We start from the raw sequence: 26,131 nt of genomic DNA on the forward strand, positions 1-26,131 counted from the left end.
GTCGACATGCACTAATCCATTTGAAATGAGGGTATGGGGTGGCTATACTCACTTTTGTCATGTGGCCCATGCAGCCTTTGGAGCAAAGAAGGTATATCACCTCTGATCTAGTGTTAGGTTAGAGTCTAACCAAGTATAGATGATAAACCTAATAGATCAAAGTTGGGGAACTGAGAGTTAAAAGTCAGTGCCTTCCATATGAGAGGTTAATTACAGTATACAGAAACAGAACAACACTAAATGCATCAATAAGGAAAGGGCAAATGGATGGTAGAAATTGCAGTGGACAAGATAGAGGAAACATGGTGTTGAAGGATGTTGAGAAGGGCAAAGTTTATTAGTCCATGGGGAAGAAAGATGCACAAATGGATCTCTTAAGTAGGGCACAGACACAAGGAACAGTCAGATACGACAAGGAAACATGACTCTGTGAGATGAAAGGTGAAAGGCCTTATTGACACAAACTAGAAGTCAAAGGGAAGATGTTTAGCAAGCAAAAAAGAAGCATCAATATCAGATATCAATCACCACAACTCCATTTCCAAAAGTCATAATCATAAGCTTCTGTGCAATTCATCCAAGTTTTATTACCATAATTAATCACAGATATGGAACTGCTTCCATCAAATTCCAGGCGCATTCTACCGGGTCAAATCTATTAGTAGTCTATTTTTTTAAAATAAATTACGGGCAAGCAAAAGGATAAAGTGCTTAGCAAAGCTATTTTGATCAACATTAGATCCCCTCGGTTTCCTCAATTGGTAGCCAGTGTTTCTTCTTGTCAACTGAAGTGGGACAACAAACAAAGGAGGGAGAGGCTTTCATTATCAAAGTCCTCTCTTACTCCAAGAGGTTACTGAAGAAAAAGGGCAGCCACAGAGGCCTACATGCTTCAGTGAAGCAAACTACAATCAACAATGGAAAGAGGAACAAGAGCATTTTGTCCATTATTCCCATGTATAAAAACACAGAGCAATTTGACTTTCTATAAAAGTTAAACTTGCTGTCTTATTGTTCAACGAACCGTTCGAAGATCCTCTAGCTCACACCTTCCACATACTAATTATTAGTACAACTAATACATCCACTGTTTACCCTCAGAAGGGAGGATAAAGACAAATAAGCCATGATGAAAACACACTGGAGGAAAGGAGCATGCAAATTAGCTAACCTCTATGGGAACGGCCACCACAGACCGACTGATGGACACTTGACTGCAGCTGAGGCTAGGTGAGGGAGCTTTGCATTCTCCATTTGTGTTAGCTGGGCTGTGCTTTCTATCTACTGTCTAGTAAATAGTAAAATTTTCTTGGTGCCAGGAGAAATCATACATTCATTCATTCCTCTTCTGGAAAACATGCTCTTCTCATCAGAAATGCTGACCTGATTTCTCCATCATGAGTTTTGTGGAAATTATAAAGTGAGCAGAATTCATTTTATTTATGTATTATAGATACTCTAATGTAGTAAAGTAGAAAACAACACACACAGTCATGAGCACACCAACACACGCACAGGACCAGATCCAAGCTGCGGCCAGTAAGCGGCTTACTTGGAACAATGCCAGTATACGTCAGCTAAGTGTCTGGGCCTAGATTTGTATTTTATACTATGGCTTGGACGGACTGCTTAGTCAGTACAGCTGGCCACTGAAGGCTGCCAACAGTCATTGCCTGCTGAAACTCAGGAAATGGAACCATCCCACACAGCCGTTCCTTTCCAACTCTTACAGCATCAAACCACACATGCCATCAATATAATGCTTACGGAAGTATGTCTCTCAAGAGGATGCACCCAAGTTTTCATCTTGGGCTTCAGTAGCTAGCAAAAATCAATTCATCAGGCTGCTATGAGAAAGAATACTGTCTAGGAACGGGGACTAGTATCCTGGCCAAGAAGGGCCCTGAGGGGGCAGGGGCGGTGGTGGTGGATACCCAAACGGTGGGCTTGGACCCGTGGGATATGGAGGCTGGGAAGGGATGGGGTAGCTAGGCACTGGAGGCTGGGTAGGATAAGGGCACTGGGGCCTTCCCGCTGGTGGAAAAAATGGAGACTGTGGGTATCCTGGTCCTGTAGATGGAGCCCTAATGGGGGGCTGAGGGTATCCTGGTCCAGAAGGGGGTGCTCTGGAGGGAGACCAAGAGTACCCAGAGGATGCAGATGGGTCTCCTACCTGAGGCTGGGGTAATGAACTGCTAGAAGAGACAGGTGGGTACCCAGGACCCGAAGGTGATCTATTCGGAAATGGGGGTTGGCTACTTGGCTGAGAGGATGTGACATGTCCCACCATAACAGGTGCTCCTGGAAAAGAAGCTGGCTGGAGAGCTCCGTGAGCTGAAGGGCCGGTGGGCATGCAAGGGGATAGACTGTAAGGTAAAGGATAGGGTAGTCCCCCAGCCAGGCTATTCTGTGGCTGCTGGTTTGCAGGCCCAGAAGGCATCGTGGAAGGATGCTGGTGGTTGAACGCAGAGCTTCTGGCTGGCTCTTGGGAAGACTGAGACTTCCTCAACACTTCCTGAAGCTTCTCCACTTTCACCCGCCGTAGATGGGACAACTTCCTCATGGAGGAAAACTGCTCCAGGAATGTCTCCAGAGGCACTTCGCCCTCCAGGAACTTTTCAGCCATCATCTGCAATGTAAAAAGATAATTAAACCAGGGCTTTCATTTGCAGTAAGGAACAAGGTTCTCTTCTGCGTTCTTCATCACAGCATGCACATTCCATCTCCCAATGACTATTCACAGTGAAAAAGACTGGGCAGGGGGTGGGGGTGGCGAGAGAAACTGGATACTCTCAGGCAACTTGTCCATTGCTCTAGAACAACGGTGACCAGGTTCCCACAAGTCCACATATGAAATAGTGCCCCTCAAGTGCATTTGCAGCCCTCAGTTCCTTGGCACAGTTTTGCATCTAGTCTACCATCCTGGGAAGCAGGAAAGTAAAATACAGAGAGAGCGCCAAACACAAGGGCACAAGGGCCACAGTCAGGTTCCTTGGCTATTTTGCCACCGCACTGGAGTGCCATAAGCTCTTGAGGCTTGCGTGGTTTATGGGGCCCATGCTGCTGACTGGCCACCCACTCTTGCAAATAAAACAAGCTCAGTAAAACAAAACACATGAACTACATTATGAGACGATTCTCATGCTGGCTTGAATTCAGGATGTGAGAAAAGAGAGGTGAGCTCAGAATAGATCACCAGTATTAACAAACAGTATCAGACATGAGTCTTGTTTCCTCTTGAGTTTAAATCATAGGCTAACCTCAGATTCTTCTTCAATTTTCTGCCCTTCTACCTCCAGAAGATTTAACAGGGTGCCAGGCTGCATCGCTGCCGAGAATTTTTCTGGTGGGATGGGGAAAGAATAAAGAAGGGTGATTAAAAATGCCATGCAAAACAAGCACGTCTCCTTCCCTCCATCTCAGTGACAATGTCGGTTCCTGACTCTGCACATGCAGATATATGTGAAGAGTGCCACCTCTGAAGGCACAGCTCCCATTGCTTTCAGAGCTGCCACCACACAACTATCCAGCCACAACTGAGAGAGGAAGGTTGGGGAGATCAAGAAGAACAGGGGTCTCTGTTGCCTATATACAAGCACATCGCTTTCTATGGTTATCCATAGCATTGAAACTATGGTGCACCATCAGTCTGTTCAGGCAGCTAGAAGGCTCAGAAAAGAGGGAACCAAAATATTTTCTCATAATTGACCCTCCCTCCTTGATGACCATCCACATTTGCAATGGGAGAGGTGTCAAGAAACAGGAGCTATTTCCAGATCAGGAGTGGCTAACCCTAGGGTTCACCTGCATACATCCCAACGCAGAAGAGGAATCACAATAAGTAAATCTGGTTCGGGGGGGAAGCCTACTGATCCCCCACCCGAGGCTGAGATCTGAAACGTTACCCAGTTTTGCCTTTTGCTCCTGGCATTGCTCGACCAGCTTCTGCAGTTCTTGATATTTGTCTGAGAGGTTTGCACGTCCTGTTTCGAGGGGTTCCTGAAACTTCAGGTTCCGCTCTGCCAGACTGCGATTTGTGGCCAAAGCCATCTCCCTTTCCAACTGGACATCCTGAACCTGATAAAGACAGGCCATTGTTAGGGAAAGGTGGCTCCCCTTAAGTCCCGCCCCCCATTCCAGTCCAATCCTTCTAATGTATTCTAACCTCATTAGACTCCAGTGCCAAGCGTTCAATCTCCTCTGAATTGTCCTGCAGCTCCTTCAGCTCATCCACAGTCTTGTCTCTGAATGCCATCATCATTTAGGAGGCTCATTAATACCTCTGCGTCAAAAGAGAAAGCACAAGTGATTAGCAGGTTTTATATCCCATGTTAGGCATTCCAATCCTTTCATGTGTTGGTAATAAATACCACCCATGTACTGTTTATATGACTGCAGGGTGACTCTATCATTTTCATGGTTAGTTTATAGAAGCTCTGTTTCCACATAAGGCAAAACCAATGCACAGTGGCACACCACGATCATACTCATTCCTCCCTCCCTCATTTTGGCAAGTTGGATTTAAGAGTATACCTGCCACATGTGAATGTTAGCCCAATAACGCATGATATTTTTCTTCCAGATTTAGTAGGGAAGTCCCGATGCATGTTGCACTTTCTGCATGCACGTGCCAGTTAAGACATTGTCATTTTGTACATAGTGTGTTCCTTTGCACAATAACCCTGTGTTTAAACTCTGTAATCCATCCTCGTCCTGCTAATCCCCACCCCACTGTTCGAAGTAGCAGGGTCTGCATGGAAATCTGCAACATCTCTGCATCACTTTAGGTGTCAGATACACTCCGGCAGCCCAATAACTGAAAAGTTCTATGTGTGAAAGCATGCAAAATTAGGAAACAGCAAGCATAAGAAACCACCCGATTCAGAAGCATGCTGCCTTACCCAGTATCAAGAAAAACAGAGTGTATGTTTGTGTGTGTGTGTGTGTGTGTGTGTGTGTGTGTATACACATGAACTATTTGTATATACAATATTATATCATTTGTATCTGAGAAACTCACAATCGTCCTGTAGCTCACTCTCCCTTTGTTTGAATATCTAGTCTAAAAACGGCTCGCCTTTGTTTTGGAACAATGAGGCATTAGGCAAGCTCTCTCTCCATACTTCCTGCTCATTTAGCAACAGTCAGTGCACAATTGTTGGCACAAGGCCTGATTCAGATACTGCTCTTGTCTGCTTAAAAGTATTTATTTGATTCTCTTTATGAATCACTTCTCATAAAATATCTCAAAGTGATTTCACAGTAAAAAGCATTGACAACAAAACCAAGATTGTATCTCAAGACAACTTGCATATCTAAAAACAATTTCACATCCAGCACATGAGAGTTGGATGAAGATCTACACTTAAAAGTTGGTCAGAAAAGAAAAGGTCTTCAGAAGGCACCAAAAAGACAATTGTCTTATATTTAACAGAAGTGAGCTCCAATGGGCAGCTCTTGCCACACTAAAGGTCCAATTCTTATATTATAAAGAATGGACTTGCTGCTGAGATAACATCTGCAGGAGGCTCTCTCCTGTGGAGCACAGAAGCCAACTGGGTACATAAGGGGTATACAAGAACAATCTCTTCTGAAAATGAGGATTTAAAATCACCCCCTGTTAAGTAAGGCCAAATCAGCAACCAACTCAGGATTGCAATGGAAACAAATTAAGTGGAGGCACAACACCCAATACAAGGGCAGGGGATGAAGCAATTATCATCTCAAATACTTTACACAGAATTACTTCATATTACAGTGGTACCTCGGGTTAAGAACTTAATTCGTTCTGGAGGTCCATTCTTAACCTGAAACTGTTCTTAACCTGAGGTACCACTTTAGCTAATTGGGGCCTCCTGCTGCCTCACAATTTCTGTTCTCATCCTGAAGCAAAGTTCTTAACCCGAGGTACTATTTCTGGGTTAGTGGAGTTTGTAACCTGAAGCGTCTGTAACCCGAGATACCACTGTATCTTGTTGTTGTTAATTTGATTTATTAGTCACTCAATGCAAAAAACCTCTCTAGGCAGCTGAATTCATCTAACAGCCCCATAGAAGGAAGCCCCGACACAAGGACTTCTGGCTTTCCTCCACTCTCTGCCCCAGTTGGGAGAACTCCAAAACAGTGTGCAAGGGGAGGATTGTTCCATTTAGTAAATTGCAATGTTTGCGCAGATGGTACAGCTGGATGAGAGTGATGTTGAATTCCACCCAATCAACCTATAGTTACTCCCCACTGCCAAATTAAGAGTGAAATTAATAAATTATTTTAACTCATTCCAAGTTTCTTAACAGTTCCTAGCTACCAGTGTCTGTTAATCTCAAAGGATCTGGTGGTTCTTTTTCCTTCCTTAGTTAAGTGAGTGAGTCCACCTTAGTCTTTGTTTTTTGTTCTGATCAGAGGTGGGAACAACTTTTTCCATTTCCTTTCTTTACTCGGTGTTTTCCAAGGGAAAACATAATCTGTGTCTGAGTAATGCTATCTCAGCATCTCTAGCAGTCATGTTGGGGCTTCACCATCTGCTGACTGCCAAGTGGTGCTTTTCTCATCATCTTGTCAGCCAAGATGTATTACAAAGATTACTCGGTCACACTGCCACAGTTTCCCATTGCATGTGCCCATTGTGGCTGATTCTGGGATTAACCAAACTCAGTAATCCTATGGGTCCAGATTAACACCTGACTTTTCAACAGTTTATCAGATCCTTCAAACATAGTTTCTCCCCCTTGCTGTCCCACCACATCTACTCTCGTTAAAGACAAGGGATGGAATTCAACATCACACTTTGATGGAATGCCGTCAGTGCAAGTACTGCAGCAATGCCCCGCCCATCTGGCTCAGCTGCCCCAGCCACTCCAACACATATAAACACACTTTTGGGGATGGAATGGGGGTGAGGCATGATGGCAGTGAGGACGCAGCGGTGCCCACCGGCAGAACCCATCTGGCTCTTCCACCCATGTACCAGCAACAAAACAATCCCCCTCTTTTCCCACTGTCACATAATAGTTTGGTCCTTATTTTCCAAATATTCTGTTCAACACAAGGGGTGGCATCCAATGCTGGGTCCAACAACACAACATACTCCTGTGAGCACAATGAAGCTTCTTCTCCTATCCCCTCCGCCTCCCCACATCCCAAATCAGCTTTGGAAAGTTGCGGAGAGCACAGGGGGAGGAGAGAAAATGGATGCCATGCTGCACCAGTTGAATTTCACCAAGAGAACTGGATACTAAGACTGGATAGTTTTAGCCTTTTCTAAACCAAAATTTGCACACAGCAGGTGGAACAAACAACAAACTGGCAAGGATCATAAGCTGTTACTACCTGGTAGTAGCTCTTCTACCTCTTGTTGAAGCAAAACATTTCACAGGTTTGGCTCTGAGGATCCTGCATCAGTATCTGCAAGAGAATTTAAGTCAACCTTGTTAGCCTACCTGCCTCCAAAACCGAATGAATTAAGCGCTTCTGTGGGAGGGAAAGTGATTTTCGTTTCAAGATTAGTGCCACAATTTGAGCAGCTGGGGGCACTAGACATACTAAATTTTTACATCTACACCTAAGATGCTATTGAGTGTACACCCCCTTGAGCATACACTCGGTAGCAGGTCATTTCCCCCTCTTTGTAATGTACGAAACTGCCTGTAAAATGTGTAATGTGCTCAATGACACATGTGAGCACTCCACATCTTTCCAGGGTATCCTTGTACATGTTTATATGGTTTATCCCATGTATGGCAGTTCTTGAAAGGTGTGCACATATGCAGGCAAGACTCAGTTACATCAGCATAATGGAAACTGTGCTTTGCACATGTCTTTGCAGGCCATCCACGTGGGTTGTCACAGCTACAAAGCTGTTCTCTGCAAGTGGCAAAAACAGAGAACATTCCAGTAAGTCCAGAATGTGAATAAGCATTAGCATGAATCCTTGCTGTGTGCCAATATTGGACACAAATACAGTCATACCTCAGGTTTACAGACGCTTCAGGTTGCACGTTTTTGGGTTACGGACGCGCCAAAACCTGGAAGTACCGGAACGGGTTACTTCCGGGTTTTGGTGCTTTGTGCATGTGTAGAAGCGCCAAATCACAACCCACGCGTGCAGAGACGCAGCACTGCAGACTGTGAACATGCCTCCCACACAGATCACATTCACAACCCGAGCGTCCACTGTACAACTATCAGCAAGAAAACCTAAAAAGCACTAACAAAGTTGCCAGAATCATTTCTATGTTGCATTCAGGAGTGGGAAGACAATAGATGGTCAGTTGCCAATGACAGATGAGGCAGCATGAGATTTGCAAGGAAAATACTAGCTACAGAGGAAGTTGATGTTTGTTCACTGGAATGCCAGTAGGAAACATATACCTGGGGTAAGGTAACTGATAAGCAAAAAGTTCAAAGTAAAAGATAACTGAGTTATTATTATTTATTCAATTTATACACATGCATTTCTGGTACCACCGTTAACGTTCCCCTTCTTTAACCACAACCTCAGAGGCAGCCAAAAGGGGGTGGGGGGAAGGGCACACAATCATTCAATCAGATTTGCTACATGAAAATGAGCAGCGTCCCCTTCCCTTTTAAGCTGAGCCAGAGATTCACACTAGCATCTGATTTCAGTGCCATGAGTATCTTGCCCCCCAAAGAAGTTACAAAGTGTTGCTGTGATGAGAGGACACATCTTTGAGCATGAAGGAAGCCGCCCCTAGCCAAACCATCCCATAATACCTAAGAGGAAGAGGAGGAGGAGAGTCCCCTCTCAGGGAAGGCGTGGCTCCCAGAAGAGCACAAGACCCAGTTCCCTCTCTTGCCATTTCAGAAGCCAAGCGTCTACCACCCTCCATCGCTCAGATCCACGGGGCGGGGAGTGGGATCCTGCCCACCGGGAGCAGGTGGCGGGGAAGGTGCCGCCCGCCCAGAGTACTCCTCTCTCACCCCTACACACCCTCCACTCGAATGAAGCGAGAGGACGCAGCTCGACTCTTCTCGCGAGACGGCGCGAGGAAGGGTTAAATGATAAAACTCCCGTAAGGGTCGCGATTTACCTGCGATGATCCGGAGGGAGGAGAGGGGGGGGAGTGAAAAGCGGAACAGAAGAGGGAATCCCTAGCCGCCGAAGTACTTCCGGCTTCCGGTGGAGATCCGGAAACTATGCGCTTATTCTACTCCGAACCAAGAAGGGAGGGATTAATTCGAAGCTCATTCCCCCCTCCCTAAAGGAGGAGAGGTGGTATGTTCCGCAGGCAGAACCAATGAGAACGGCGTGCGGCACCTCCGCCGCGGCCATTTTGTTGGCCGGGGGAAGCCGCGCGGCGGGCTGGGGCGTCCGTCGCGGGGCGAGAGTGGGCGGAGTTTCCTCGCCCTCGCACCTCCCGAGGGGTCGAGGAAAGGGCGGGTCATACGTGGCGGGGGTGGGCAGGCAGAGTCGTGACGTAAAGTCTCCTCCCCCCGGCCGCGTGGCAGGGAGTTGCGACGGATATTTCCATACGCTCTCTTGGGGAGGCTCTGTTACCTAAGCTGAAACCTGTTCGGGCGTAGCTTTATATTAGTCTTCTATTTGATTTTAAAGCCAGTTTTTAAAGCATGGTGGTGCAGTGGGAGCATCGCGCTGCAGAAATCCATATAGGATCCCTTCGTGCATTATTTAGTTTCTCTCCATGCGGGCACCCATAAAACGCCTTAGGAGGCATCTTGCAATACTGGAAACTCAACAGTCTATTAAATGCAAATCTTCTGCACACCTGTTGGCTTGGTTCATTATTTCTACAACTTAGGTGTGGTCCTCTTGGTTTGGTTTGGTTTTTAACCGATTCTTCTTTCAGATAACTAGAAATAAACGCTTTCTTTCTTTACATACCATCACTTTATTTCAAGTAGACTGTTCTGCTCAGATGTGGTCCAAGGGGCAGCAGGAGTTGTCCACCTAACAGTTCCCTTCTGTCAAGACAAGGATCAGCTAACAATAGGTGCAGCCGGCCAAGTGCCAGCCCCAGCTCTAAATTAGTACAGCAACCCTGAAGGCGAAAGAAGCCCTAAGCTGAGACAACAGCAATGGACACAAAAGTTGTGTAGAAACTCCCATTTACTCTGCATCCAGTTAGCTTGGGAAGAACATTTGCCACAAGCCATGTCCATCCTGCTGTTTCTGAGGAAACTGTGTTTTGATGTGTTTCCCTCAAACCAGATTTGATATGAATTTAGAAAAACAATGACTTGGCTGAGTTATAAACCCATAAACCATGGGAAGTTGTGTCCAACAAATTTCTACTCCGAGTAGATGCACTAAATTTATTGGACGCAAGCTAATAGTGTCAGTTGATTTCAGTTTTGTTGGGGTTTTTCTGCACAGCAAAAACTAATTACCTTTAGTTTATATTGCATAAAAGAAAAATTTCTATGACTTTCCAGCACAACAGTATTAAAAACAAGCTGGTACTTGGGACAAGTGTCCAGTTTTTTTTAAAATTTTTAAAATCACCAGCTATTAAAATAAGACTTCCCCTAAGAGGCTTTTACACATATATCTACTAGCTTTATAAGATAAAAATACTAATGTGAATGGCTTCTTCCACCATTTGGTATTTCAGCTGTAAAAGACAAATAACAAAATGCTTATTAACCTGCCCAGCTGCTTCTTAATACTTCCTCTAGAGCTATGCCAGTGCTAAGAGACAGGTGAGGTAGGAAAATGCATTATGATAATCCATGTCTACGAAAAATTATATAGTTGTTTAGCTCTTTGACATCTGCCAGGAGGACATTCCACAGGGCAGGTGCGACTACTGAATGCCGCATCAAAAAAAGGTCTGTCGCTGGGAGTCACCCACTTAACCTATGAATTTGAGCACGGCCACTGAACGATCTCCATACATGGGCAGGTTTGTGCTAGAGAAGGTCATAGGCATCCAAGGTATCTGAGCATGGTAAGAAAGCAAATAACTGTTTCATGGCAGAACACAGTTCATGCAAACATGTACCCCATTTAGAGAATATCTAGGGAGCTGATTTAGGAGATTGATTCAAATTGCATATGATTATGACAGACCCATTTATTTAAACCCAAGTCAGTGAGCACATACAAAGTGGAGAGGGTGGAGCTTGTTTTTCTTCAAAGAAAAGGGGAGCACATGAGTGGGGGGAGCAGAACCCACCCCCTCCCACAGCTTACCTTCCTGCAGTTCCATTTCCCCCAGAAATGGAAGTGAGCCAAGGGAAGTGGCTTGGGGGGCAGGATCTGCTCTGCCAGTACAGCTAGTTCACAAAGTATGTGCAGCAGAATGTTGCAGCCCATCCTGGTCATCTGCTATCAGTCTACCAACCTGATATTGACTAGCATGGGCTATGCAGTCCACATAGCCAACTTTTCAAAGTGTGTATGGAGCTGGTTCTGGGTTTCCTGCCTTTTGCATGGTGCTGGATACAGTATGTGTTTAGCATTGGAAGAGTTAACCCCCTAGATATTCATACCAGTAACAGGATGCCGAATATAGTGTTTCCATGTGGCTCAAATGACCTGCTGTAGTTAGCATTTAGCTGGCAACATTTTCCATTAACCACTGTTAAGATATTGGGACAAACATCCAGGAGCTGTTTGGAAACCACCTTGCACCACCTGTGATAACAAAGCAAGAATGCTAACAGACATTTCTACAGTAGCCAAAATTATTCAAGTCCTTGCCTTGGGTCATGTAAAGCAAAAGATTTAAGGAACTCAAATCCATTTAGTTTATCAAAAACAGAGAAAAGGTTCAGAAGTCACTTGATTATAGCCATATACCTTCAGTGGAAAAATACTGGGTACTAAAAAGTGCTCTCTAATCAAGAGGGAAAGGAGTGGCAATAACCAATGACTAGCTTCCAAATTCCAGTAGGAAAGAAAGTGCATGTTTTTTAACCATTGGTGAACACTGCTAATTTAATGGTGGACACTTTATCACTGGCAGTCTTCAAACAAAGCAAGAAAGTTTATTTCCAAGTAATACAATTTGACGAAACTCAATGTGGTATTCATTTACTTATCTTACTGGGGAAATCAAATTAAAGCATTCCAGTAAAGAATTTAATTTAGACTGAGCTACCTTCAGGGACTCTTTCATTCTATGATTCTGGAGTCTGGCCAGGAGAGGAACCGGAATAACTGCTGAAGATTACCTTAGTAGTTCTGGCAAGTATCTCCTTGGTTAGGTGGCAGATGATGTGCTGCTATCAAAACTGAATAGAGTGGCTAATTTATCTCAACAGCTGGCCTATTTTGCTGCGTTTGTGCGTTTCCTCACATTCAGAAGCCACACAAGTCTTAGTTCATCAGTGATGGGATACATTCTCCACAGCACCTGAAGGCAGCAGGGAGGTGTGAGGCAAGTTGAATGCATACACAGCCACAGTATGTCTTCAAGCACCTTGCTACCATTCCTTGCCCACCAACACCTGCTGCCTGAGGCATGTGCCTCCTTCTGCCTAATGGAATAATGGTTCTAGCATACCTGAAAGAGGGGTGATATCTCTACCCCTCCCCATATGAGGATGTTTCTGTGAACAAAGGGATGCGGGTGGCACTGTGGTCTAAACCACAGAGCCTAGGGCTTGCCAAGCTCCTGTTGTTCGGTCCCAACTCCTGCCCACCTAGCAGTTTGAAAGCACGTCAAAGTGCAAGTAGATAGATAGGTACCGCTCTGGCGGGAAGGTAAACGGTGTTTCCGTGTGCTGCTCTGGTTCGCTAGAAGCGGCTTAGTCATGCTGGCTACATGACCCAGAAGCTGTCTGCAGACAAATGCCGGCTCCAACAGCATATAGAGCGAAATGAGCGCACAACCCCAGAGTTGTCCGCGACTGGACCTAACGGTCAAGGGGTACTTTTACCTTTACCTGTGAACAAAAACTAAAGGAGACTGCAATTTGTGTTTGGAGTCAGACAGAGTCAGAGGTCTCTGGAAATCATTTTGGATTCCTGGCTGTCTCTTAAGAGATATGATGTGGGAGAAGTAGATTTTAGCTGGCTTAGCCTCCACCTATGCTCAGTTTAGTTCTCGAAGTAATCAACATGAGTTTGACCAAACTGCGGGAGGCAGTGGAAGACAGGAGTGCCTGGCGTGCTCCAGTCCATGGGGTCACGAAGATTCAGACACGACTAAACAACTAAACAACAACAACAATGCTCAATTTAAATATTTGTAAATAAATGCAAACAAGTATACAAAGCCATAATATATGCCCCCTGCATCATTTCCTTCAAAATGAACCAAACCTGGGTGAGTGGCTGCACCCCTGGAACTTCTCACTGTCCAAAGAACTGGAGTGTACCTAACACTATGGTTACTAAAGGGGATCTCACCTCCATCTTCAGGTTGGCTGGTAGGCTTTCCTGCTCTGTTTTATTCAGTAAAGAGTTGTAGGCTGCAATCTACTGTGCTGAGGTTATGAGTGAGATGGGTCTCTCTTCTCCCCAGCTATCAATACTGCAGAGAATAGGAAATGCACTTATTTCCCCAGTTCAGTTTATGCAGCAACACACAAATAAATTGACCAGATCGAAATCCTACTAATTTGCCCTTGTATGTGGGTAGAGCTTATTATATTTCTCTTTTCCCTGCTCCTGTTTCCTTGCTCACATCCTCTGGTTCAGAAGTTGACTGTCACTGTGCTCTTGTTTATACTTTATGCACAATAATGCAAATGCCCTGGATGAGCTACCATGAGAAGTATAATAGAAAATGTAAAAGAAGCCTCTTTACAAGCAAGTGCAGTTGCTACTCACAGATTGTGCTCACTCAGTTGTGCAGTACCTGTTAGAATGGAAGAATTTGGGAGGGATAAAGCATGACCAAACCAGGCCATGCAAACCAAGGGACTATGAGAGCAAGCAAACATTGAGGATGCCCTGAGAAGTGGGAGATTACAGCTGTCCAACAATAAACATGTAAACAATGTGGCACCTTTTCCATCCGTCATATACACATTTTAATATAAGACCTTGTTGGGCAAGTTAGCACTGTCACAATTTTGGCAATGCCATAAAATCTAACTGATGCATGTTCTCTATCTAGGTAGGAGCTGTAACACCTGCCCTGTCAACTAGGCTCATAGTTACCCAAGGGCATTTTCAGACAAGCAAGTGGAAGAAGAGTCAAATTACTAGGGAACATTACTAGGTCTACTTCTCAAGCAGCAGATGAAGTGATCATTCTCTTCTTGGATTGCACCATTTCAAATGGGACTCTCAAGATTAAACCCCCACACATAGAAAACTGGCGTGTCAGGGAGAAGCCTAAATTACAACCCTTTTCTGGGGCATTTATTGTTTGATCAGAGCCTTTACTCTCTTTTTTTAATGAAGGAATGTTATATCATGAGAATCCTCCCCAACCCCCAGTCTAGATACAGATTTACCAGGTCAGCTGATGTTTGTGACCTGAGATGCACAGGATTGAAGGCATTAGATGCCAAGAAATTAAAACATTTCTAACAGTAACTATTTATCAGTTTCACAAATTTATTGAGTTCTGTAATCTACTCTGTCTCTCTGTTAAATGTCCCCAAGCAGAGAATGAAAATTAAATTCCATTAATTAACAAACTACACAAGAGTATCAGGAGACAGCTGATAAACAGTATTTGCAATGCCATTTTCATATTTTATGATAAATAAGGAGCAGATATGCAGCATGGCAGTTATCAGGCCAGTCAGCACAATAACACAATAACTTTAGTAAAGGTTGCCTGAGAACTCATACACATCTATCCCACATTGCAACTCACTTAATTTTCTGGGGGTTTGCTTGTTCCTGCCAGTTCAGGACCGCAATAGCTTTAATGGAAAATAAAGTATGTTATCTAATGCTTGAAAATAAAGTATGTTATCAGACTTAGTGTCTGATGGAAAAAACCTAACTTTTCTAAGCACTTCACTTGCAATTACCCCATCAAGAGTCATAACCATACGTGATTATATGTAACTGTCCTGTCACATGACCTTACAACAAATCTGGGTTTGCCACCAGTCTTAGCTTTCTGGAGATTTATGGCTTTTATTGCACTTTAAAAATTTGTTGTTATATATATTTTTATTCTTTTATGCATTTTAATGGAATGAAATACTATGCATAAAGAAAAACTGTAATGACCTTAACACAAATCAACACAGCACACATAAATGCAACAATTGTACTTTTAAGGCTAAGAGGGAAATCACTATTTCTCAGAAAGTTAGGACACTGGTTTGAGTGTGGGAAAATGTTTTCTGCTCTGCAATGGATGCAGAGCAGAAGTATCATCTAGATCCATCACAACTCAAATGATGCACAGCATTGGCCCTACCGTGAGGCAGAGTGAAGCAGCAGATGATTAAAGGCAAGGAATGACTAGAGCTGTGTTTATCAAGCGGCCTTTCCTGCACCAACTATGATAGACTGATGCCCTCAAGTGCAGCAGAAAGTGTCCATCACCAGGGCTGAAGTAAGATTTAATAGCTAGTCTGGTTGACTTTTGTAACTGGAAAAGGAGAGTTACAGCAAAATGTCTTGAGCCAGTTTTGACAACCCATGTACTTTAAAAATGCTTTGAAAGGGAGGCTAGATTTTTTTTTTTAAAGTTGGCTCCTATTTTTTTAAAGTTCATAAAATGGCACATGGGCAGAAAAAGGGTCTAGCTTTGTGCCTTACTACTAATGATATCAATGGCATCATAAAACTGGCTCCCATTACACTCATGCAACCAGATTCCACGTAGTACTACTGCAAATGCAACCAACATGCTAGTTTAGGGGCAGGGGTTGTATTCTCCCAGTGACAACTTATTGCTATGTGTTCTGAACACACCCAGAATAACAAGGATGAGTGACTGGATTTACCACAGTTTCTAGGAGTTCAACCTATCAGGTGATCTTTAGCTATGCTGCAGTGCTACAATATAAAATAATATTAAACAGCATATTTAAAATACAGTTCCTTACATTTTCTGTTTTTTTAAAGAAAACATATTTGTGCTTATTGTCCTGAGTACTATAAGAAGAAAATATTTTCTTTTTAGTAAACTAAGTCCTACACAGAGTAGGCCCATTGGAATTGATAGACACTGTGAACTTAGGCCCATGTATATCAATCGGTCTACTCTAAGTAGGACTTGGTTGAATACAATGCATTATGTAAGTGCCCTTGACACCTGCCATTGTGTTCTGATGGGTTTTAATGTCACATGAGTTTCAGCACCCTTTTAGGTCAAGATCCTAATGCAAATGGAAATGAATGAACTTGGAACGTTCTCTAAGCCTTTTATTTAAGGACATAAAAAAAAATCTTATCAGGAAGGTTTGCATTTCTTATCGGAGTTGCAAATACGATATGAAAGACTTGGAGCTTCATGTATATAAGAAGCAGCACCCTACTGTGTTGCTCTACAGTTGGGACCCACATTTCATTTTCATCAGCGGCTTGGGGATAAAGGAGACATCATGAAGTTGCTTTTGCTTCTGGGCTTGGTGGCACTCTCCCAGTGCTCGGTGACCAAGTAAGTACTGGGGTTTCAGCTTTCTTGAAGGAAAGGAGGTACACTCTGATTCAGAAACATCCATCCTTATGTTTAAACCAGGGATGGTGAAGCTATAGCCCTCCAGATTTTATTAGATACAACTCTCATCAGTCTTCACTATTGGCCAAGCTAACTGGGACTGATGGGTGATGGAATCCAACAACATCTGGAGGGCCACATATCCTAACCAGGCTCTAAACTTGGTTCAACAAGCTCTTTCAGCAAACTCTCTGTCTCTGATACCAAGCAAGCCATAAACCCTTTGCTATGTCCCAGTTCTACCCCCAAAAACTAAAGAAAGCATTAAAAAATTATCTATTCAGCCAGCTAGCCATCTACAAAAACCCTGTACATTCCTAGGGTAGGAGGTGCCATCTTTCTATAGAAAATTTGGTGAAGCCATTCTTGACTAGGATCTCCAAGGCCTACTACATTGCAAATACTGAAAGTCCTAAAGCAAACTTTGCTTTGCAAGCTTCAAGAACTAGAATATATATTTTCTCCTATCACCTTGCCATCTTTCTTTCTTTTTCCCCTTCTCACTCTTTGGTGTTTAGGGTCCCTCTGAGGAAAGGGAAATCCCTGAGGCAAAACCTTAAAGAACATGGGCTGCTGGAAAAATACCTGGAGAAACATCCTCACAACTTGGGCTCAAAGTATTTCCCCAGCCAAGGCAACGCAAATGCCGCCGAGCCCTTGGAGAATTACATGGATGTAAGTATTCTTTATTCATAGGTTATAACTGAAACAATACATTACTGAATTTTGGTAAAGAGAAGGAACTGACCAGGGTTATTATGTGCTTGCAAAATTGGTTCACTGAGTATAAAATTAAAATCTGAAAAGGAGAAGATCAGGAGTGGGACCTACATCTTGGTAACCAGTCAACCCAATCTATTCCTTCCAAAAATTCCCACACCAAATCTCCATTGCTAAGCATCCTTGGTGTGTTCTTCAGCCACTTCTATCCTTCACTGAGGCACTCCTATCCTGGCACTTAGTGTTCCACTGCCAGAGACTACCTTTAGGACTTCTCCAGATGACCTTTTTATTAGCATTCATATTGATTTGTGTCTACAAAGCTTATGTAGTAGTTAGACTATGCCTGGACTTTATTGAGCATTTGCTCTGTTTATTTATGGGGCAGTTATACCACAATGAACATTCATCCTGATCTGCTTGCAAGGTGTTTACATGTCTTTCTGTTAAAATTTGTTCATCCCATACTTTCCCCATCATTTTTCTAATGGCCAAAAGTCAGGTTTTAAAAAAAGCAGATTTGTTGCTCTAAGTCAATGGAGCACTTTAATCCACTTCAATTTTGCAGACCTAAAGCACCCTTAGATCTGAGGTATAATGTATTTAGAACAGGCATCATTTTAGCAAAGGTTTCCATGCAAACCCCTTCCTGAATGCAGAAGTGGTTTGCATGGACTCCTGCCAAACTGAGCAGGATTTAACTGCACACACCCTGTTCCCAACAGGGAACATGTATGCACAGCCAACATGGAATTTAACCCTGCCCTCATGCCTATCAGATGATGTAACAAGTGATGTCAGCTGATGGGCAGGTGGCTATGGTTTGGAGAAAGTGGTCTTGAGGGCCAGCTTGGACTCCTGGTGGACCAGGATTGGCCCACAGGCCAGTTGTTCTTCACCCTTGTCATATGAGCTTCCAATGAACCAATCAGAATGGATGCTCAATAAACGGGTCACCAGGAAGAACTTCTGTCTCCAGGTGAATCTTCTGTGGTGCAATAGTAATGATAACACCCCGTTTTCCTCCCCCCACAGATTGAGTACATTGGCACCATCTACATCGGTACTCCACCACAGCAGTTCACAGTCCTCTTTGACACCGGCTCCTCCAACTTGTGGGTCCCTTCTGTGTACTGCTCCAGCTCAGCCTGCTGTAAGTAGCCTTTAGAATTGGGAATGGACTGGGTAATCCTTTCAGCCCATGCCTAGCAATCACTTCCTCAATGTATATTCATAGTGGTCATGCAAAATGCAGCCCTAATATTAGGCTTAAGTGGACAGTTGCCTAGACTAGCCCATGGCAGGTGGCAATAAAGGCAATCAAGGTGGAACAACAACACAAGGTCTATCTTCACATATGGCAGGGGTAAGGAACTGCTCTCAGCCCGAGGGCCACAATCTCTCATGGGCAACTTTTCAGGGGCCTCATGTCAGCAGTGTGTGGGGCCAGAGGTAAAAGGGGATAGACAACTGCTAAAGGAGACTACATTGCGAGCCCAGTCGCAGTCCCCCTCCCCAGAAATCAGGCCCCGCAAATAAGAAGATACATACACAGCATGTTATGGGATTAAATTAGGCCACAACTTTATTAAAATTCAGATGTAGGAGAACCTTGGCTTAGGTATTGGGTGTGTATCCCTCTCTGACCCCGGCTGGGAACTAAGGAAGAGCAGGGGTTGGTAGGAGTTCAGGGGGACACCACAGAACATAAGTTTATGCGGCTGGGCCCCCCAACTCCTCCCGTATGGGGGTTCTGACCATGCACCGAGCACTCATGGTCAGTGGTACCCAGCATAAAACCCCTCTAACTGGGCCCTGCTAATGCCACCATGTGAGAGATGCGCTACTGCATTACCCCTTGGTTACATTGATGGACTAAAGGATTCCGCCCAAGGCCTAAAATCGCAGCCTCGCCGCCAAGATTCCCCACAGCTGAAAAGGCCTACCACTTGCAAAAGTTTAGCAACAACCCGCAAACCACTCTTCCAGATGCTCTGACCAGAATGGCTGACCAGCATCGCCGGCAGCTTCCTTTTCTGGTTCCCAGCTCCACCCTGGGGCCGCAACCGATTGGCTGTTGGTGCACATCACCTGGATGACCTGGACGGCCCAGGGGTTGGAGCAGCTGGCAGGCATGACCCCGTGGGTCAGGGAAGCCCACTCCGGGTCGCAAAAGCTGTCCATGTCATGACTGGTGAACAGTCATTCCAGTCATACAAAGTTGGAGGTTTCTATTCACACACATACCATACACTCCAATCGCCACCCAACAGAGCAAGAGGCATTAACAAATTTCAAGGACACATTTGAGCCAGACAAAACACCTTGGGGAGTGTGGGATAGGGAAGGAATGGCCTGGGATGGGGAAGGAGGAGTCCTCAGGGGCAGGCAGAGAGGCCTGGAGGGTTGCATTTGGCCCCTGGGCCTGGAGGTTCCCCACCCCTAATGTTTGGGGAAGTGACATGAGGGGATATTTCTCTCTGCATCTACTCAACCGGCTAGAGAGGAGCATTCCCCCTAGCACTGGCCAGGTGTTTTCCCCTCACAACCACAGCCAGCTCCCATTCAGCTGAGGTTAGAGGAAAGAGCTTTCACATTGTAGTACTGAGGCAGCTCACGTCTGTATACATGCTAAACCTGAACGCCACAACATCACGGATTAACTCCTTTGTGTTTTCAGCAAACCACAACCGCTTCAACCCCCAACAATCCTCCACCTACCAGGCCACCAGCCAGAGCGTCTCTGTCACATATGGCACCGGGAGCATGACTGGATTCCTAGCCTATGACACCGTCCAGGTAAACTGCTGGGGGACAAAGAATGATGGGCAGCCAGTTTGGAAGCTAAACACTGGGCATAGGTGGATAAAGAGGAGCAGTACTGACTGAGAACCAGTGCTTTTTTTCTGGGGGTACTCAAGGGTATGCAGTACAGGCACCTCTTTTTCTAGAAGAAAAGCACTGCTGGGGACCATAGAACTAAAATACATCACTCTTTGCTAACTTGGTGAGCTTCAGATATTTTGGGCTATGCTCCTCATCAGCCTCAGCCAGCACACCTTTCAGAATCTGCATTACAAGTCATATTTTATACTTTACAGCTTGCACTTAGCTATGCTAGATTCCCTGTTATCTAGATTCCCTGCACAATTAGTAGAAGGTTATTTGAAAAGGGATGTTTGTATAGAATAGGATTTACCTAATGAGTCCTGGCAGTGCAATATCTGCCTGAGGGTTTCTGTTTGCGCAATGGGGCTCTCCCCTCCTCTCCAACTTGCCCAGCAGTGCACCCCCCCCCCATTTTTTCTGGGGAGAGGGGTCGGGAGAACACCCAAAACAGATGGAGGGGAGATCGTTCCATCTGGCAAACTGCAAAACATTCACCATAGCACAATGATGAATTCCACCCACAGTGCGTTTCCTAGGTTTTCAAAGGACTCCACAAACATTGGTCCCATTTGAATAGAACTCAGAATCAGTTTAGTACTACACAAATGAGCCTGGTTCAGACTTGTTGTGTCAAAATGTGGTTAATTTAAATGATGGCTTATTTAAATAATCCAAGATCAAACTATGGTTTCTGATCCTGGCCTTCTTCAATAAACCATAGTTTAAGCTATCAGCAGTTCCAGGTCTGAAAATAATGACAAAATGATTAATTAAAAAAAAGGAAACGAGTTCTTCTTTTGTTCCATGGCAGAGGAGGATTGCTCATGTAGTACTAAAACTATGGTTTAGCATTAGGTCCAAGCCAGGCCAATATCATAGCAGTCCTTGCAACAGACCACTATTATGATTCCCATGTTAAGGGCAAGGAGGCTGAGAGTGGCTTACCTAAGGCTACTTTTCCAATTTGTGGATGAGCTGAGCTTTGAAGAAGGGGAGTTCCAGCTTACACTCAAGATTACACCAGCTGAAAAGCAAAAAAAGAGCCTTTATTAGGGGTTGCTATATTTCAAAAAGTAAAAATCTGGACACAAAAGTTGTTGAGCTTTTATTTCAAAATCTCAGAGAGAGAGAGAAATTTTAAAGCTCTTCCCCCCCCCCTTTGGAAATTCGCCAAAGATCAACACTTCCAATATGGGCTGCCATATGCCTGGGTTTTCCCAGACATTTCAACCGATTTCTGAAAATTCCACCCAGACGCCATTTTTGACGGGCGAATTCCAAATGTCTGGGAAATCCTAGATGTACGGCAGCCCTAGCCTTCATTATGTTGCCTGGTTAACAAAAAGTACTGCCTATCACTGCTGCTACCACATACATCAGCTAGGAAGTGGAATATTTTCATTTAATTTCATAATGTATCTGACTGTAGCTTCTCTCGCACATAGGTGGGAAGTATTGAGGTCACCAACCAGATCTTTGGCCTGAGTGAGACCGAGCCTGGCACTTTCCTGTATTATTCCCCCTTTGATGGCATCTTGGGTCTGGCTTACCCCAGCATTGCCTCCTCTGGTGCAACTCCTGTCTTTGACAACATGATGAGCGAGGGTCTGGTGTCTCAGGATCTCTTTTCCGTCTACCTGAGTTCGTAAGTACTGTATGAGCTATCTGAGAGCATTTCCCCACAAAGGGATGCAGCAGGGGCCCATTGCTAATGGACAGAGGACAGGAGAACTAAGTAGGTTGTTTCTAGAAACTCAGCAGCAGGGAAACTTGTGCTGGATAGTAAGTCCAAAATTTGACCCAAATACCAAATTTAGCTTCATGTCTAAGCACAAAACTGCATGCAAGTCTTTTTAAAATATTGGGGATTCTGACTTTATTCCTCACTAGCCATCACCATATCAATCCTCACTTAGGGTTCGGCAGGACAAAGAACTAGACAACTACTAAATATATTACAACTTATAGATGATGGTGGTGATGTAACACTTTTTATAAGTGCTTGTTGCCCTTTACTTACTCTGACACCATAGTCTTTACAACAGCATGGATGGCAAACTTGTGTCCCTTCTGATGTTGTTGGACTCTGACTCCCATCAGTCTCAGCCAGCATTTTGGGGTGGATTCAGTCACATACTGAAAGCTTATTTGGAGCTCTTGTGCAACAAGCCCATTTCCTCCAAAAGATCAATAAGGAGAATACCAGTAATTTCCTTATTTGCAATAAGGAAATTGATGGGGAAATGCAGTAGAAAGTGTGGATAACACTTGCTTTGATGCAACGCCATCTATCCTCCCCACAAACAAATAGGAATGAATGCTTATTAAATATCCAACATAATCAAATCTCCCTGCAAGCAAATGAGGATGAATGCTCAATAAACAGATCATCTGAAAGCACCCTATGCTATGTGAAAGACTCTCTGCCTGAGATTCTGGACAGTTGCAACCAGTCAGAGAAGACAGTAATGGCCTAGGTGGACAAACAGTCCCACCTTATATCGGGCAGGTTCTTAGAGTCCTCTGTTGTCATTTTCTTCTCAGCAATGACCAGAGTGGAAGCTTTGTGATGTTCGGTGGTGTCGACTCATCCTACTATTCCGGGAACCTCTACTGGGTGCCTCTCTCTTCTGAGTCTTACTGGCAGATCACTCTGGACAGGTAACGACAACATCAGTCATCACTTCAGTTAGAGGCCACCAAGAAGAAGGTGCAAAATATGATGTGATCAGCTGAGACACATATGAGATTCAGAGAATAGCTGAGGGAGGAAGAGCAAGCAGGAAAGAGGCAGAGGCAGGAAGAGCAGCCATGGAAAGTTGTACCTTACACGCAATGGGTGGATCTCACGAGAGCATTTCTCCCACATTTCCTCATGGGCACCTTGTGGGCAAAAAGATGAAGGTTGCTTTCTCTTTGTCACATTTGACCTACCTGTGTTCTCTTCAGCATCACCATGAATGGCCAGGCTATTGCATGTTCCGGCGGCTGCCAAGCTATTGTTGACACTGGTACCTCCCTCTTGGCTGGTCCCCCTCAAGGCATTTCTAACATTCAGTACTACATTGGTGCAAGCAACGGTGAGGTAAGGAAAGAAGGGAGGCTTCCAAAGGTACCAAAGAGACTGATATGATGGAGAGTATGCATGTGTGAGAGAGAGGCGGGGAGAGAGAGATGAGTTCAATGCCAATTCTGACTCCTGGGTGGTGGTTGTTGTTGTTTTTAAAAAAGCACTGATGTGGGCCAGCAGTGGGAAACATGTGGCTCTTCATACTCCTATCAGCCCCCACCAGCATGGCCAATGGCCAGGGATGATGGGAGCTGTAGACCAGCAACATTAAGAGGGCCGCAAGTTCCTCACCTGTGAGGTAGGCCAAAATCAGATTATGAAGAAAGAAAAGGGGAATGGCAAGTTGGTTATTCCTCAGCCTTCCTGTGACCTTTCTCCATTGTACAAAGAACCTTCTGCTCGTGGCTGGAAGGCAGGGTAAATATGGATATATGTGAGTCTGAGGTTTTTTTAAAAAATAATAATTAGATGCTTGGAGTTTTAGAAAAAAAGTTACTTTGGTGCTATTGTTATGGTGGATGCAAACAGCTTCCCTAAGAAAGATCTTCTGCTGCAGGAGCATTCCCTTTTCGATCCGAACTAGACTGTTGCCAAGAAAAGGTCATTTCCATCCAAACACCAGCCGGCTAGCACTATCATGGGATGGTTGTGCAAGAAGGTGGTTGCACAAATGTTGCCTGTGGTGGCAAGCGGCCCAGTTCCAACCCTGCCCTCATGATTTGATTGGTGCTATTTGTTTTCTATACTGCATCCCCACCCCCACCCCCGAGCTGCCATAATCATTTCCTCTGTTTGCAATGTTCAGGGTGTGCGTGCTGCTGCTTTTGCAGCCAGAACACCACCACCCATGAAACAGAGAAAGGCTTGAGGAGCCTCCAAGATTTGCAGAAGTAGAACAATCTTTAGGAAACCTGGAGGGTGGTGGGACTCCAGATACAGGCCAATGAAGGCCATGGAACACTGAATTGTTGAGGTGGGAGCAGAAAATCAGGGATGGAGTGGAGTGGAATGAAGTAGAGTGGCTGGAATCCTGAACAGTAGGAACTCCACACTGCAACATTATGTTGAAGGTCCCATTTGTATTAACTAATGTCCTTCCCAGGGCCCTTCCACTTAGACTAATTGTTGGCTTTTCCTTTTGCTCTCAACATTTGAAGGCACAGTGCCACATGGCTCATCTTGTTATTTTTTATTTGTTCTACTCCACATCAGGTCAGCTGCAGTGCCATGAACAGCCTACCTGACATTGTTTTTACCATCAATGGCTATGAGTTCCCTGTGCCTGCCAGTGCCTACATTCGCCAGGTAAGGGTCATGGTTCATCTAACCTGGAATTTTCTCGAATCGTTTCTGTGAAGGGATCAGCCTGCTGATTAAATCAGTCCTGCTGGCTAGGACCCGAACCAATGAATTCAAGTTACAAGAAAGGAGAATCTGACTAAACATCAGGAAGAACTTTCTGATAGGAAGAGCTGTTTGACAGTGGGACGGACTTCCTTGGAAGGTTGTGGATTCTCCTTCCTTGGAGGTTTCTAAGCAGAGGTTGGATGGCCAGCTGTCATGGATGATGCACTTGAGATTCCTGCATTACAAGGAGTTGGACTAGATGACCCTCAATGTCCCTTCCAACTCTACAGTTCTATGATTCTATGAAAAGTTGATAGGAATCAGATCCATGAAGGGGTAATAATATCATATAAATTCAATAATACAAACCTAGGAAAGATCCACACCATACATTTGAAGTACATCCAATGCACATTTAAAGCACATGACTTCCTTCCCAAGAATCCTGGGAACTGTTGTTTGTTAAGGGTACTGGAAATTGTAGCTCTGTTAGAGGGAAATTACAGTCCTCAGGATTCTCTGAGAGAAGCCATGTGCCTTGGATATGCTTTAAATGTATAGTGTGAACCTGCAGGGTGTGGGGAGGGGGGAGAGAATCTCCTAATGCCATATTCCATAAAATGCACAAGCATTCAAGCAACACATGGCTGAATGAAAGGAAGGTGTGCTAGGGAGACAGCTGGTGTCCAGTGAGTGACACAAACCATAAAGCCCTCCTTATATCAATCACAGGACAGTCCCCACACAGCCCCCAACCTCACTTCAACATAGATGCTCTGTGAAGGGTCTCCCATGCCAGTGAAGCTACTCAAGTGGTGTGACACAAAAGCCAACACTAACTGTATCTTGTTCCCCTTTGTTTCAGGGCCAAAATGGCTATTGCACAAGTGGCTTTGAGTCCATCAGCATTCCTACTCAGTCTGGTGAGCTGTGGATCCTTGGGGATGTCTTCATCCGCGAGTACTACTGTGTCTTTGACAGAGCAAACAACCAGGTCGGCTTGGCCCCTGTGGCATGAACGTGACAACATCTATTGGCAAAATGATTCCCTCAAGGTTGTTTTTACTTGCTGGGACTAAATTTAGTCACTATGCTCCCTCCCCATAAGCTGAAACATTAATAACAGTAGAATAAAAGAATATAAAGCAAATGAATTTTGGTTTGCATTCCTCACAGACTTAATGCATACCTATCTAACTAAGTATTACCAGTGAGAAAGTAGAGCTGGTTTTCCTTTTTCGTGTTCATCTTTTCTAGTTTCCATGGGCCTCTACTCTTCTCTTCTTCTGGCTAGATCTGTTGAGCAACTTAAAACACAACACACAACATCACTCTATCCTGAATTTCTGTTCACCAGTTCCATGTGAGAGCTTCAGCTATTTTTTACGTGTCAGAGCAACTTGCTCTGTCCATTTCTGATAAACTTCGTTCCACTGAACTTCTGATATGTTCTGTTGCACAGAGGGAATGCTCCCCGCTCGCTTGAAATAGGTTAAGAGAACATGAAACATAGACTTAGTCCTTGGGGACACCAAAGATACAT

The 26,131-nt window shown here is 44.5% G+C and overlaps 2 protein-coding genes across 2 annotated transcripts; one reads left to right on the top strand and one right to left on the bottom strand.

The window, feature by feature from the left end:
• Positions 1–308: 308 nt before the first annotated feature.
• Positions 309–9,294, bottom strand: VPS37C (VPS37C subunit of ESCRT-I). The gene is made up of 6 exons (XM_083576384.1): positions 9,048–9,294; positions 7,327–7,401; positions 4,166–4,282; positions 3,906–4,077; positions 3,261–3,343; positions 309–2,629 (listed from the first exon to the last, which is right to left on the bottom strand). Exons 3-6 carry the CDS (start codon positions 4,259–4,261, stop codon positions 1,880–1,882), a joined length of 1,101 nt encoding a protein of 366 aa, XP_083432510.1. The 5' UTR covers positions 4,262–4,282; positions 7,327–7,401; positions 9,048–9,294; the 3' UTR covers positions 309–1,879.
• A 7,047-nt stretch (positions 9,295–16,341) lies between these two features.
• LOC310744459 (pepsin A-like) lies at positions 16,342–25,738 on the top strand. Its single transcript, XM_083575898.1, has 9 exons — positions 16,342–16,502; positions 17,081–17,237; positions 18,318–18,435; positions 19,963–20,081; positions 21,617–21,816; positions 22,716–22,832; positions 23,121–23,256; positions 24,454–24,546; positions 25,454–25,738. Exons 1-9 carry the CDS (start codon positions 16,447–16,449, stop codon positions 25,604–25,606), a joined length of 1,149 nt encoding a protein of 382 aa, XP_083432024.1. The 5' UTR covers positions 16,342–16,446; the 3' UTR covers positions 25,607–25,738.
• Positions 25,739–26,131: the final 393 nt, after the last annotated feature.

Source organism: Podarcis filfolensis (assembly GCF_964270895.1).
Source record: "Podarcis filfolensis genome assembly, chromosome: 1".
In the NCBI taxonomy this organism is placed as follows: Eukaryota; Metazoa; Chordata; class Lepidosauria; order Squamata; family Lacertidae; genus Podarcis; species Podarcis filfolensis.